Here is a 16,392-nt window from a genome sequence, read left to right on the forward strand (position 1 = left end):
GCAGGTATTAGTAAACTGACAGCGCTTCATTATTACAGGTATTTAGCAGGTATTAGTAAACTGACAGCGCTTCATTATTACAGGTATTTAGCAGGTATTAGTAAACTGACAGCGCTTCATTATTACAGGTATTTAGCAGGTATTAGTAAACTGACAGCGCTTTATCATGTTCAATATCACATTACAGGTATTTTACAGTGCCATAACAACACTAATTTATAACAGCACCAAATACACATTGTAAATGGCTTCAGCTAAATTAAATTTAGAGTGAGTGAAGTACACATAAAGTATATTCAAACAAGAGTGTCTCGAGTTTGACTGTCAGCACATGTATACCACTTACAGCAGTAATGGATTCTTTGTCCACATTTTCCCGGATTATTTCCTTGGTGTGAATTTCTTTAATGATTTCCCTGCAATGAAATTTTTTTCATTTAAAAAACTATAGCAAAACAAATCATGTATCATACTGTTGTGCCTGATCAAAATGAAAACGAAACACTGTAACCAAACTACCTTTGTTTCGCCACAGGAGCGGCCATCGGTGCCTCTTTGGGACTACAAGACAAAAGATGACAATGAGAGTCATTCTAGCAATAAACATACATGGGGGAGGAATGACATTCAATCACTTTGTATTGTGAAGTTTTGACCTGTTTTCCATTGGAAATTTAACTGGTGGGTTGTCAATCTTTTTATTACTAATGCAACCTTTTGTGTGGAGCAAGTAACAAACTCAACATGAAAAGTACATCACACAACTTCATTGGCCTTGTCTGTATGCAATATTGTTTAAATGTATTTTCCAAAAAAACCGGGAAATTCCCATCAGTGTAAGTTACATATATTTGATGTGTTTTATATTAATAAAAGAGGCCCAGGGGCCTTATAGGTCACCAGAGTATCATGTAACAACCTTCCAATGTTTGAATTAGGTTTGTGTTTAAATATAAGAATTTTACTTTTGGATGGAAGAAACATTGAATAGCTATGTGGTCATGAAGTACATGTGTCATTTTTATGTTCAATCAATAATCCTTTTTAAAAAAACCTAGGTCTGAGACATCATAAAGAAAAGGGTTATTTACTCCTTAGATAAAACCAATATAAGAAGATTTTCAAAGAATTTCTACATTTTCACTATATGACCAATAGAGCCCCACCCTAACACAAGAACCCCTGCCCCAGGGGCCATGAATTTCACAATTTTGGTAGAGGGCTTAACGCTCATTATAATTATGCCCACAGTTTGGCTTCTTGATGTCCAGGAGTAAAGAAGAAGATTTTTTAAAATTACACTCATTTTGATGGTTTTTGACCCACCCCTCAGGCCCCAGGGGGGCAGGGACCACGAATTTCACAATTTTTGTTCCCCTCCACCCACAGATGCTATATGCCAAAATTGGTTGAAATTGGTTCAGGGGTTTCAGAGAAGAAGCTGAAAATGTTCAAATGTTAACGCACGACGAACGACGACGGACAAAAACAGATAGCAATAGGTCACCTGAATGATTCAGGTGACCTAAAAATACATATCATAAACATTAAACAGTAAAAACTACATACATACAGTCAAAGTTTACACAGTTTATAACAAAGACAAGCTTAATTTCATTGATCTGCAACTGTCAAAGAAATACTTTATAAAAAGGATTCATGAATTGCCTTTGTAAATGGTTTTTGTGAAAACAATAGTAATGCTTTATACTTGATGATTTTCATGTGAATATTTTACAAGTATGTGTACTTCATGTTCATTCTTATATTTATGCATGTAGACTAAGTGCTGGGATAACACACATACACACACCATATAGCTCTTGTTTTCCATGGAGTGATAATTCTGGCTTATTTTCACAGCGGATTAGTATCATAATAAGTTTGTACCCAAACGTGTACTTATTTTCACAAGAAAGATAACTCTATGCAGCAGTTGTTTGGTAAACATGTACATGTAGCACTCTTCAGCTTGGGAGGTAAATAAACTACCGGGGTTTTTTTTGTTAATTGTTTCTAACGACAGTAAAACATTTTACAGATAAGTTATTGACATTAAACAGCTTATCAATTTTATATGTTTTGAAAATCCATGTCCTCCAAAATATATTACATTAAAATTATTTGTATATCTACAACTAAACTGTATGAACTAGAAAATTGCAAAATTTTATACCCATGGAAAAAATACACTATACGGTATATGTTTCAGTTGAAATAGCCTCTTTCTATCATAAACTACTGAATCTTCTTTTTCCTTTCATTTTAATGCTAAAAATGTGAATTACATGTGCATGCAATTTCCAAATTCACCTTTGTAAATCTTCACTATGTTCCTCTATTTGTTCCTCAATTTCCTCACTACTGCCATCCTGTAAGTGGTGTAAACCATTCCTATTATCTTCAGTCTTTCCATAGTTCTCTCCCTTAGAAACTTCTTCCTCTTCTTCCACTTGTACATCATCATCTTCAGTGTAGTCATCTCTACAATATCAATAATGAATTGGTGCCTCTTTAAATCACAAAAGCGGGTTGTCATTAATCTCCATATATTCCTATTTTCTTCAGTAAAGTCTGTTCAAGGAAACATTACTTATTTTCCAAATCCTCAAATGAAATAGAATTAATGAAGTTATCAAAAAGAGGAAGGAAAGATTTGGGTGTTACCCTATATGTGTAAACTCTGCTCAAGAAAACACACAAATGCAGGCGATATCATTGCCTATTACCATTGATAAAAAGCAGAGCCAAGTCTTACTCATTCTGTACATCCTCCAGCCCTCGCGCCTCTGTGCTGACATCTGGAGGTTTGGGCCAAGAGGTTGGCATGGTATCAGAACCCATATCCCCACTGTGTTCTTCAAATGGCTGTGTGCTCTGTGGGCCACCCTAAAATGAAGAATCAAGGATACATGTAGTTACACTGTGTAAATATACCTACCCTTAATGTGAATTTTCAAACTTTTGTTGGTTTACTGGGGGGGGGGGGGGGGGGGGGTTTCAAAATATATTTGTTTTCCATTACTTTTAATATAAAGATCAATTTGAACAAAAAAAATTCAAGTTGTTTCACATTGCTTTTTAAATAATTAACAAACACATCTATTAAGACACAACTCTTTGTTTTGTATGTTGCGCCACTTCTAAACATTTCATTCCTTACAGTTATCTTGAAACCATACTTTACAAGGGCATTAACAGTTATCTTAAAACCATACTTTATAAGGGCATTTACCCTTCATCCTCCCATCATCAAGAGGTTCCATCGATACTAGAGAATAAATCTACTTTTTGACAGGAATCTATTAATCACCCTGCATGCAAATGTATAAGGCATTTAAGAGTTTAATTTCTTAAATCAAAATCTCCCCTTTTTTAATACATTTTGTTAACGTATCATATTTTGTCTGCATCTCTTACATACCTCTAGGCTCTCCTCGACTTCTTCCTCTACCGCCTCCTCCTCTTCCTCTTTATAAGACTCCCCTAACACCTCAGCTACCTCCTCATCATTCTCATCGTAAGATTCCTTCATTGTTGACAGTTTCTGTGCCCCCAGCTGACCTACTTCAAACCCTGTGGTGCTGCTGGTATTTTCTGGAGACTGTCTGGTGGAGTCAGTGCTGTTTAATGTCTGTTCCAGGCTTTGCCTGGTGCTATCAAACAAATCATCTACACACACTTTCTGCAGAGCAGACGGTTTGTCTTCTGCGGTGCTTTCCTCAATGCTGGTCAGACTCTCTCCTGTCTGGGGTAGTTTGGTGGGGGTCACTTCTTGTTGATATCTGCCAGGAGAGACCACGTCTTTCTCTGTGGGGGTCTGAGTGATTGTGCTACCATCAGATAAAACTGACTGGTCCCCAGAACTGTGGGGGGAGAACATTTCCTCATTTAGACCTGTGACTTGTGTAAAGCTGCTTGTACTTGATCCACTGGCTCGGATTGGGTCAGTTATAGACAGGTCTTTTCTATAAACAATAAATCATTCATGTCATTATCTTGGAGCAATTGTACAAATCCAATGTGTGGGAAAGAATACAAGTTCTACCTTTCTACTAAGTACGAATTATTCAGTGATAGAATCTGACAGAGAAATTAAATTACATATTGAAACTCAGCCTTTCATTTTACTTCAGATCGATTTACTATGCGCAATGCATGAGACATTGAAATCTACAGTGAAATCTTCATGTATTGTCCATCCATGAAGATGATGATATAAATGTTTGGAAAGAGCATGAGTAAAAAATTGTCAATGACATTCAAATACAATACTGTTTATCACTTTTCTTACTTTATAACAGGACTTTGTTTCCATCATTTTTCTTATTTTATGACAGGACTTTATTTCCATAAATTTTCTTTTTATTTTATAACAGGATTTTATTTCCATAAATTTTCTTTTTATTTTATAACAGGATTTTATTTCCATAATTTTGCCTTGTCACATCTATCAGCCAGAAATAAATTTCCTGCAAGTCTGATTTGTTCATTGCTACATGTTCATACATTTACATGCAACATTTATTTTAGCATCAAGGAAATAATTTCTCACAAATGAAGTACTTTAGTGGGATATCCATGTAAATAAAACATTGTTTAAGGTAATAAAAGATTGAGAGGATTGCCTGGCATGCTGTACCTTGGACTAGCTGTAGTGAAAGCATCAGGTGTGAGCAGGACAGGTGGGTCTTGTTGGAGGGAGGTGTTGTCCACTCGGCTACTGTCCAGACTGAAACTCATGTCAGACAAAGCATCCTGGAGACCTGTTAACACAGGGTTACATACAGTCACAGGTTTTTACACATGTATGTACATATTCACAGGATTCGGTTTAAGATGATGAATGGCAGAGAGTTTGAAATGAATAAAAACGAATAAGATGGAATAAAGATGGCAATGCTCAATACACATAACACAATCAAATCACTGTCCATATATGTACAATGTAACATAGGTTTATATGACTGATGGGAGGGAAAAGTATTAAAAGAACTGAAAATTAAGTTGAGACTCACTCTGTGATGAATATGAAACAAAAACACATGTACCGTACTACTCCATGCAATTGCAATGTATAGAAGCAGATTGATGTGGGTATCATACGAGTGAAAGGGACAACATACATGTAACGTCACTCCTTATAAAATCTGTCACCAACAGAAACGTGTGTAAAAATGTGGCAAAGTGTCAAAAAAATTCTTTAAAAAACTTCTAGAATTTTTCATCTTGAAATTTTGTATCAAATGATATATTTTTTCCTTCGTGAAATTTGGAATTTTACCAAAGATGACCTTCCACCTGAGCCACAAAGAACCAATTTCACAAGAAGTGTAACATTACACAGACAATCGACAACACAAGCACGCGTTACCCTTCTTCTTCCGGCCTTTGTAGGAAATGAAAAGGATTTTTTGGGAATAAAATACATGAAAAAATAATATACACAGAATTATCCATGCATTACTTACGGTAAAACAAAACAAAGCAAAATACTTAATTTGAAAATCATTTGAAAAAGAAGACACAAATTTACGTATACAAGTGTCACAATCACTTGCTGGGAGGTTACTATGGAGTCTGACTGGACCATTGTAAGGCTAACTACATATAAACTGTACATGTACTGTAAGACACAATGTACACTTCTGTTTGTATCATATTGAAAACAGAAAGGAAGTATGAATCACACTCCACTAGGAGAGAGGATTGGACAAACTAAGGACACTTGATAGAAACAAAAAATGGATGCATAGGGTTGATGTTTACTTCTTGGCTTAATCTGGTTGGAATAATAAGGGAAATAAGGGACTTGTCACTTTTCTATGATCCTGAAGAAATAAAACAGATCACCAACACATCATGAGAATGCAGTGTGAATTTTATTTGGTTGACCAGTTTCTACCTTGGGATGGTCATCATTAAAACTTTTCTATGATATTCAAAACTTGGATTATATTTCCCTCCCGATATACAACTCTATAGCATTACACATTTTCTCCACTGTTTTGAACTTCATTGAGAAATCATAGGAATTACAATTCATACAGCAAATTGTATTCATTTTACTTACGCACATTTCATACAGAAAATTGTATTCATTTTACTTACGAACATTTCATACAGTAAATTGTATTTATTTTACTTACGAGCATTTCATACAGTAAATTGTATTTATTTTACTTACGGACATTTCATACAGTAAATTGTATTTATTTTACTTACAAACATTTCATACAGTAAATTGTACTTATTTTACTTACGAACATTCCATACCGTAAAATGTATTCATTTTACATACGAAAAACATAATTTTTTCTTTTGGTAGCAAGCGTCGTTAAATGACAACTAATGAGAATGTGTCATTTATAATGTCATTATCATAGACTTGCTACTCTTAAAAAGAGTTAATTCCCCATACATCAAATGCCAAACTTTAGACCCCATTCTGTTTCTACAAGCCCTGGTTTGATATTCAAATTTACATTTCTAAATGAAAAAGCATGTACAGGGATGTCAATTTCACAAGTTGTAGCTTTGTAACTCTGGTTTCTTCAGACATAGGGCCAGTATCTAAATTTGAATCAAATTGATCGATTATAAGTAACCCGTTGCTAGCAAGATTTTCCGATCAAGCACTTGGCCATTCAATCATTATCAAATAATTGCAAGTAAATGAATAGAAAATCTCATAACAAAGTGATATTATCATATTACCTAATTATTAGGTCTTAATGAATATTAAGAGGTAACATAATTATGATACATGAGATTTCATTCTAAGACCCAGCGTTCTTATTCAATGAGATAATGAAATAATTGGCGATGAAGGCCATCTACTTGTGAGTATTTCCATTCTTTGGAGATGTCAGCAGCACATTTATTCCAACCAGTACAAAAACCTGCATTGAATTTTGTGGAAAACTGTAATTATAGAATAAAGTTGAACAGTGTTTAATTGAATTGGCATTTCTTTATGTAACAATATTCATGCATGGGATGTCCCTGACTACCTGGCAAGCCATTCACTGTCCTGTTGCAGAACTAGGTATTAATATATTGATTGTTGTCAAAACAAGACAAGGTTTTAAATTCAAACTAACAGGTAATTTGGCAAACGGTAAGGTGATTTATAAAAATTAAAACTCAGGGCTCGAAATTAACATATGTCCGTCAGTCTGTGACTGGCTAAAAGTCTGGCGGACTGACTGACATTTGTTTTAGTCAGTCTGATGGGACTGGTTAAATTTCTAAAGCATCATTTTGGAAAATATACTTAATATGAAATTTCATACACATTTGGCATGCTTCGATCTGTTTAATCAATCGGACGAATCTGATTCGTAAATATCAATCCCACATTTAAGTGTTACAATATTGTCTAAGGCATAATGAGTTAAATTTCATTTTAATGATATCAACAAAATATATTTGATTATTTCTGGAAAACTCTGTTGGACTGGTAATTTTTTCTGCGGACTGGTTAAAATTATACCCCATCAGTCCGGCTGGACTGGTGACATAAAAAGTTAGCTTCAAGCCCTGAAACTGCTAAAGTATTAACAGCATTAAATAACATGATTTTTTTTAATTTCCGGGTATTGACATCAAGTTTAGTATCAAATATTTGGACCTTCTGACAACTACTCAGTAACTCGTCAACAACCCTAAAACAAAAAAATCCCATTTATTTCTGTTCTCAAACCACGATACAAAGTACCTGTATGTGTACAATACAAGCCATGAACACTGGACAATACAAAGGGGTATCATGAAGCACAAAGCTATTCAGTGCATCCTCATCCTTGGAGGCACTGACAATGCATGGTGATCTACATCCTAAACATCACATGGTGCTGAACACAATATGGACAAAAAAGCCCTAACAAACTGACAGACAGACACATTATACCATTATAAGATCCTCTGAGAGGGATGTATACACAATCAGAGAACATGAAGCTCTATTCTAATGTAAAACAACCAGAAAACTGACAAGTCAGACAGGGCCCTGCAAGAAATCTGGAAAAGGGTCTTCTGCCTAATCCAAGTATTATGCTTAAAATTTAGGAAAATACTCCCAAGGAAACTTAAATTAGAAAGTACTGATGGACAGACAGGCAGACAGATGGACACACACAGTGATTACTATAGGGCACCTGCCATATGGCAGCACCCCCATTGACATTAATGAGCAACCTAGACAGTACCAATTCATAGAACTTACACAATGGCAGAGAAAAAATATCATGGCGATAAAGATGTAACGTTTTTAAGTCACTGCAAGTAGTTACCTGTATCATCATGAGAGATCGTACTAACAGAAGGTGTCGGGGCAGGGGGTGCAGACGACTCGGGTCGAAATCGAATCAGCAACTCCTGCAGGGCTCTAGAGGAGAAATATGAAAGCATATAAAGTTGTTTCCCTTTTCCTGGATTAAATAAAATAAATTCATTACAGTATAATGTCTGAATATTTAAAAAAAAGGTTTTGCTTTGCATCCTACTTGGGATGGACAGTGTAGAGCTTGATCTGTACTCCTGAGGCATTTACCACCTCCTGTCTCTGTTCTGGATCCTCCCCTCCATCATCTCGATCCAATTCACCTGCAATAGTACAAGGAAATCATCAAGCAAATACAAGATTAGATTCTTCTGTTTTTTAAACTTTGTCCTGTATACCAATTACAACATGCTGAATCACATTTCTAATATCTACATACACAGGATCATATTTGAGCAAAGCATGTATGAAACATATGCAAGAACATGGATGTAAATAAGCATCAGAGCACAAAACATATTTTAAAATTTGACACCTACTGAAACCACAAGAACCTCTCTCTTTCTCATACACAGAAGAATCATGGACACATAAATATAATTGACAATAATGATAACATTAACAGAAAACCTATTAGAAACAATATGCGTTTATGAAACACTACCCCCCCCCCCCCCCCCCCCCCCCCCCAGGCAACAAAAACTTAAAAGAAAGGTCTTGTCATAAGGAATCTATATGAAAGCCCCACCTTAAATAGCTCAAAAGATATTGCCGAGGTTAACTTTTCTTAAAAGTAAGCAAACTCCAAAGTCCAGATCACAAGGTCAAAACATTGGTCTTGTCACAAGGAATGTGCATGTACACTCAACACATTGCACACTATTCAAAGTTTACGAGCAAGGTAAGAGTTTCTGACAGAGAGACAGGGCAAAAACAATATACCCTCCAATCTTCAATAAAGGGATAATAGATTTTTGTTCTCCGTATTTCCCGTCAATACATATTGCATTCTGGGATTCCTTTAAGTATAGAAGATGTGGTGGCAGGAGACATGTAGCAGGTGTAGACTAGTAGTATTTACTCATTACTTAGAGGTGGGTTGGGTTTTTTTTATTTAAACATTTTACATTTTTTACATCTTTATCGACAAATGAACAATTTTCTGCACTTTTCTTGGATTAAGCAAGCTTTCAAATAAACATTTCTTTTCATCTTGGTGTACAAGTGAAAGTCTGTGATGTACCTGGTGTGAAGTAAAGGGGGATAACACAAAATAGCGTAAACAAGTCAACTTGTTTGAGCTGTTAATGAAGGAAAGAGTAATATTGATGAAGGACAGGAGCTATTAATAAGCAAAGAAAGGTAACTCATTTTTAAAAAATAATTCCTATGAGTTATTTGTTTGCATTATACCCCTGACTGATAGTTATGGAGCTACAGAATCCATGTTCATTATCATGTATACTAAACCACATTAAGGCTTTATTTACCAGTGGTTATTTCATCCAGATGAGATTCTTCTGTGACTTTCTTAAACTTCTTCTTGCTGGCATCCAGGATGGCAAAGCTGAGGCAGGATTGTGCCAAGAGGAACTCGGAAACAGAACTGACATGAGCCGTGTTGGCAGCCGAGTCTTGGTGTATTTGTAAAACATACAGCACCTGAAGTGAGAATTAGACACTTAATAAACACATCTGTGTATTTCCATCTACATCTACATACTGAGCAGGACAAGACAATATAATATCTACGTATAAGTCACATCACCTCAATATTTCTTCAGACTGTTTTTGATTGTGGCACTGATCAGATGACATGGAATACAGAAGCCAGACTTCCCCTACACTCTCTATTCATGATATCAATTCTTGTCAAATCTGGCCCCTACTGATTGTAACACTATATGATGTTACTATAGGGATATCATGTTGATATAAAAACAACATAATCATGTGATATTTATCAAATTGTGGTCTATTCATTCCATTATTTTCTAGATCGTACATGTAGTGCAAATTGCTTATTTTAACCAAATAAAATCCTTAAAGTGGCAACTTTGGAGGAGAGGTGAAGCTGTGTCTATCCTTACACGTAACAAACAAACTTTCACTGTGACTTTCAAGGCAAGTACAATGTTTAACGAAGTACACATGCCTGATACATTTCAAATATACACAAAGTCTGATAACCTTTTCAGTGTTTAAAAGCCTTTAAGAATTGTAATTCTATTTCTATTGCTCACATATTTGACTAAATACCACACTCCTCCCCTCACTTTGATCTGCACACTGATTCTTATATACACTGTACCACCATTATACAAGAGCATGAATGTATGAAATTATTCACTAATGCACAATGGAATAGTCTTACCAAAAAAAAAGAAGTAGAAGTAAGAAGGTTCACCATATTTGTCATCAAATTTCTATGAACATTGGGGATGGTGATAAAGTTCACAGTATTTGTCTGAACATTGGGGATGGTGATAAAGTTCACAGTATTTGTCTGAACATTGGGGACGGTGATAAAGTCACAGTATTTGTCTGAACATTGAGGATGGTGATAAAGTTCACAGTATTTGTCTGAACATTGGGGATGGTGATAAAGTTCACAGTATTTGTCTGAACATTGAGGATGGTGATAAAGTTCACAGTATTTGTCTGAACATTGGGGACGGTGATAAAGTTCACAGTATTTGTCTGAACATTGGGGATGGTGATAAAGTTCACAGTATTTGTCTGAACATTGGGGATGGTGATAAAGTTCACAGTATTTGTCTGAACATTGAGGATGGTGATAAAGTTCACAGTATTTGTCTGAACATTGAGGAGGGTTTGACCAGTATTGGGAGGTACTCTAGTTACATGTATATCTAGCTGTAGGTAGTCCTTCCAAAAATATCTATAAAGGAATGAGGACTTAAACTTGAGGATGGCTTGACTCAATGTTTGGGGGCACTTTGGCTTAGCTGCATGTATCTAGGCAAATATAAAGGCACAGCCCTGGCATGAAAGGGCTGACATTCAGATCATACCTGTCTCTTTATATCAGAGAGCACCAAGTACTTAGCACTCAGATCTAATCCTGCTTTCATACAGGGTTCAGCACTAAAGTTTGTGGGCAGATCTGGTGGACACATAAATCTGAAAACAGATAACATTTACAAGTACGAGTGTCAAGTTTCAACTTCAATATGCAAATACACATCTTCATCGTACAATTCAGTCATCATCTAGTGGGACCTTATTTGTCTAAAGGATGTACATGTAATTAAATTAATAGTAACGGGCAAGGATTCCTATCTATTTAACTCTCTCATACTGTGAGAGAACAATCAATTTGATTTTACTTTTTTCCTCTTTTACAAAAATTTAAACCAAATTAAATTGCTGATGTACAGTAAGAATTTTTATCTCGCTATCTGCACTGTTTCAAGACAGAACAGAATGCTCTCTCTTCCATTTTAATGAAGCAGTCAAACTTTCAATATTACAAGTATTGAAATACTTTTCTTATTTTAACACATTAATTTCAAATTATGAAATTTTTCATATGTTTATGACACAAAATGCAAAATAATACCTGTTGTAAAAATGATATCACTGCACACAATAAAATTCTACTTCAAATTCCACTTCACTCCTATAATCAGCCTACCTCAATGTCTGGAGACAGACCCAAGATTCACAGCTCCAGATTTTAATTTCCTGGTTATTACAGGCTCCAGTGACAGCAAACCTCCAAAACTGAGTACTGTGAAATAAAACACCATCATGAAGACACATTTAATGCCCGGCAGTCTGCTGGACAAACACACACACACACACACACGTACAGGCAGAATACAGTTTTCTCTTTAGAAACATAAAACTTTGATACATTGTAAACATCTACAGTGTATATCTTCTTTATCCCCATCTTACAATGTAGTACAATGTATTTTGCAAGCATAAACTTAAACTTTCTTTAAACTGTCTTCAGCATTTTTCCCCTACCTTATGGGAATGGTTCAGATCCCATTCAATTGGGAAAAATAGTGGCAAAATAGAACAAATTAGGAATTTTCTTTCAAGCCAACAAATGGCATTTGTTTTAAAATGAACAATGAATAAACCATATTTTAAAGAATAAACAAGTATTCATCGTTTACAAATTTACAAATAAGCACCATTTTATTGACCTCTACTTTCTATTTAGGAATTAAAAAAATTAGTAAACTTGTATATTTACATTGTTTCATACAAAGCAAGACTCGAAGTTTGCTACTGGGCATTTTTTTAGCCTGAAAATTGGAAAAAAAATTATAGTATTTCGCATTGGGAATGGTACCATTAATCGGTACCAGTTAATAAAGGGGGGGGGGTGCCATATCTTCAGTAACATATCCTTACTCTGCACTGGAGTTTCTGTGATCATCCAGAAAGAACAAGGAAGACAACTGTTTCCCATCGTGTGGCTTCCATTGATGTAAACATCTACAAACGTTAATACAATACAAATGTAATATTATACAGATATTGTGTGTATTATATACTAGAGATTGCATTCCCCTAGTATTTTCTGTGTTATCATGTTTTCTTTTTTCTGAGGGATAAGAAACTTTGAGTCAATTTTTAATATCTATTTGTACCATGGACTTCTAATAATACAATACTGTGGAATCATTAGATTTAGCAGGGGCTCAATTTTTTTTTTATTTCGGAGAAAGAGTACCTATATTCCATGAATTTCAAACCACAATAAAATACACAAAATACATGTAGTTCATTTTCCACGTTCAGAAACCATCTCCACAAATTAAATCTCAACGAAACTGTCAAATCTCAACAATTCACGAAAACTGAGCTCAACGAATTTAAGTGATTCCACAGTTTCATGATTTTCACAATCATTCAACAAATTCATAGAAAGGTCCTTAATACCTGTATATAATGAGCTGAAACAAATTCATAGAAAGGTCCTTAATACCTGTATATAATGAGCTGAAACAAATTCATAGAAAGGTCCTTAATACCTGTATATAATGAGCTGAAACAAATTCATAGAAAGGTCCTTAATACCTGTATATAATGAGCTGAAACAAATTCATAGAAAGGTCCTTAATACCTGTATATAATGAGCTGAAACAAATTCATAGAAAGGTCCTTAATACCTGTATATAATGAGCTGAAACAAATTCATAGAAAGGTCCTTAATACCTGTATATAATGAGCTGAAACAAATTCATAAAAAGGTCCTTAATACTTGTATATAATGAGCTGAAACAAATTCATAGAAAGGTCCTTAATACCTGTATATAATGAGCTGAAACAAATTCATAGAAAGGTCCTTAATACCTGTATATAATGAGCTGAAACAAATTCATAGAAAGGTCCTTAATACCTGTATATAATGAGCTGAAACAAATTCATAGAAAGGTTCTTAATACCTGTATATAATGAGACGAGACTTTACCTTGGAGAAGTACTTTCACTCATGTTGACTTGGAAGAATTTGACCTCTCCATCTAGACTAGCTGTAGCGAGGGCTGTGCCATCAGGAGAAAAGGCAGCATCCATCACAGCCTACAACCGAAACAGAAACATTTAAGGAGGTACTCTACATCACATTAATGGTTAACTTCCCTTTAAAACGTGAATGAAAATATAAATATCAGCAATATTTGTCAATTCATTTCAAAGATCATCACCTGGCTGTCAGAGAAGCTCAATAAGTCAGCATGTCATCTACTAAACTGTAGATCACGGGTTCTAGTCCAGCACGGGTTTTAAATGTTTTTCAGATAGCTTTCTACTAAAAACTGCATTTTTTGACTAAATGAAGCAAATTTGAAAGTTTTCAATTTCAAAATATTGTCGTACGTATCCTCCACTTTTCATCCATATCAAATTTCTCTGGTGTAGCATAACTACTTAATATGACAACTTCAAAATACACACTAGGGATGACAGAAATGCGATACAATTCATATTCCCACATAACAATACAGATCAAGCTGTGTCTGTATGCATACTTATGCTGAGTACAATGGTTAAGTAACCATGCAAACAAATCTTTGACAGTGTCTTATATGATACAGTCTAAACTTGTTATCTCGAACTCGATGAAACAAAGAAAAAAACTTAGAGATATCCAAAAGTTTCGAGATATTGAGGTTAAAATACATACAGAAGATGTAGTTGGGACTTTCAACTCACTTCTGACATATCCGTAATATTCGTGATATCGATATTCCAGATAACGAAGATCAACTGTAGGTAATATACAGTAAAACACAGTTATAGCGAACACACATATAATTAATTCACACTTACAGCGAGGTTATTTTGATCCCAGTAGTTTTAAAACGTGAGATGAACTTATTGGATATAACAAATTACGTTTATAAAAAATCAACATTGTTCATCCCTCACACTTCACTATAAGTTACTGTAGTACAGTAATTGCAGGACCACAATGGAAACTAGCTATATGCTAATTTGTGTTATCTTGGATAAATAAAGGCTATTATTATAGTAGTAACATGCAAACAGACCTGTGTGTGACTGTCGATTCGGATGAGCCCGTACTCCACATCCTCTACTGATATAGGTCCGCTGCCATGCTCCCTTGTCACTATGTCTACATTCAAAATCTCAGACTACAAATATAAAACATTTATCAATGCAGTTTTACTTTGTCAGATAAATACACTGTGTATTAGGTATCTAAGATTTTTTGAGTGCTGGAAACGTTAGCTTTGGAGGATGAAGAGAAGTAAGTCAAACTTAAAGAATTTTCAGTCATTCTTTTTATTCTTTAGGAAATTACATTTACAATGTATAATGCTTCAAATCAAATCCACCACCCCCCCAAAAAAAGCTACAACATTTTCACCCACTATACTTGATAGACAGTATTGCATAATAAAATCATATACTGACTTGTAACTTGGAAATCTTCTCAGCATATTGTAAACAAAAATTTTTTAATCTTGATTTTGGTTAAAAATATTTTCCATAAATTTCAATTCAGCCCCATAAAGCTGAGGACTAATAACTTACAATAAATAAAACATGAACCTACCCTTTCTCCATGCATCATAAATAAAACATAAACCTACACTTTCTCTGTGCATCATAGATAAAACATAAGCTACCCTCTCTCCGTGCATCATAGATAAAACATAAACCTACCCTTTCTCCGTGCGTCAGCACCAGAACTCTGGACGCATCCTGAGTAGAAGACTCTGTAGCGGAACTGTCGTCACAGTCGTCAGGAATAAAGGGACACCAGATAACCCGATGGTACTCCGTGGAGGGGGTTCCCCGAGGACGAGATATCTTCAGCAGCAGTGGTACTCTTAGATAGGTGAAGGAAACACACAACATTCTACGGCTTTATCACAACAATGATTTTTAAATAAATGCACCTACAGATACACTGCTATATTTTCTATTAACCAAACAATTTACGGATGATGAAAGTACATACATATAAACACCCTGCTATGCGTTTGTGAAACACTGATGCCCCCGTATGGCAGCAAAGTAATTTGGTATCCAAAGAAAGGTTCATGCCACAAGGAATACACATGTTGAATATGAAAGCCCTCTCACTAACCACTCAAAAGTTATGACAAAGGTAAAGTTTTTCAAAAGTAGCTTAAACTCCTAAGATGAAAGTCACAAGGTCAAAACTTTTGGTACTAAAAGAAAGGTCTTGTCATAAGGAATACACTTGTGAAATATGAAAGCCATATCACCATCCATTCAAAAGTTATGGGCAAGGAGTTTCTGCACAGAGACAGACAGACCAAAACTGTATGCCCCATATCTCTGATTATGTGGGCATAAAATTTTAGGACAATGAAAACCAACATTTAAAAGCACACTAATATTCTTTCTATTTATCAAAATATCAACAATTTTAAGGCAATGTTCCTTGTTTGAAATTTTGAGCTCTGCACTTGTACTCAAAATGTGACTGTTGTTACAACTTATCAACATATTGAAAGATACAGTTTTGCACAGCAAATAAGTGCTGCTAATTTCATACACATGCACCCAGTACTGTCAAATAAAAAACCATCAGCAATACAAAAAAACCCAGAAATCCAATACAACAG

General features: G+C 35.0%; 1 protein-coding gene across 1 annotated transcript in view; it reads right to left on the reverse strand.

Moving 5' to 3' along the window:
* LOC125663808 (enhancer of mRNA-decapping protein 4-like) overlaps positions 1–16,392 on the reverse strand; it is a 36,524-nt gene that overhangs the window by 10,775 nt on the left and 9,357 nt on the right. Inside the window, exons 7-21 of the mRNA XM_048896185.2 lie at positions 15,461–15,626; positions 14,821–14,925; positions 13,740–13,849; positions 12,677–12,760; positions 11,943–12,038; positions 11,320–11,428; positions 9,775–9,946; positions 8,508–8,607; positions 8,295–8,389; positions 4,643–4,766; positions 3,425–3,968; positions 2,759–2,889; positions 2,314–2,484; positions 520–561; positions 347–416 (exon numbers count right to left, since the gene is read on the reverse strand). Of these exons, the coding sequence (XP_048752142.2) occupies positions 347–416; positions 520–561; positions 2,314–2,484; positions 2,759–2,889; positions 3,425–3,968; positions 4,643–4,766; positions 8,295–8,389; positions 8,508–8,607; positions 9,775–9,946; positions 11,320–11,428; positions 11,943–12,038; positions 12,677–12,760; positions 13,740–13,849; positions 14,821–14,925; positions 15,461–15,626 (2,119 nt within the window). The remainder of the gene's footprint in view (positions 1–346; positions 417–519; positions 562–2,313; positions 2,485–2,758; positions 2,890–3,424; positions 3,969–4,642; positions 4,767–8,294; positions 8,390–8,507; positions 8,608–9,774; positions 9,947–11,319; positions 11,429–11,942; positions 12,039–12,676; positions 12,761–13,739; positions 13,850–14,820; positions 14,926–15,460; positions 15,627–16,392) is intronic.

This window comes from Ostrea edulis, chromosome 1 (genome assembly GCF_947568905.1).
Source record: "Ostrea edulis chromosome 1, xbOstEdul1.1, whole genome shotgun sequence".
Taxonomy (NCBI): Eukaryota; Metazoa; Mollusca; class Bivalvia; order Ostreida; family Ostreidae; genus Ostrea; species Ostrea edulis.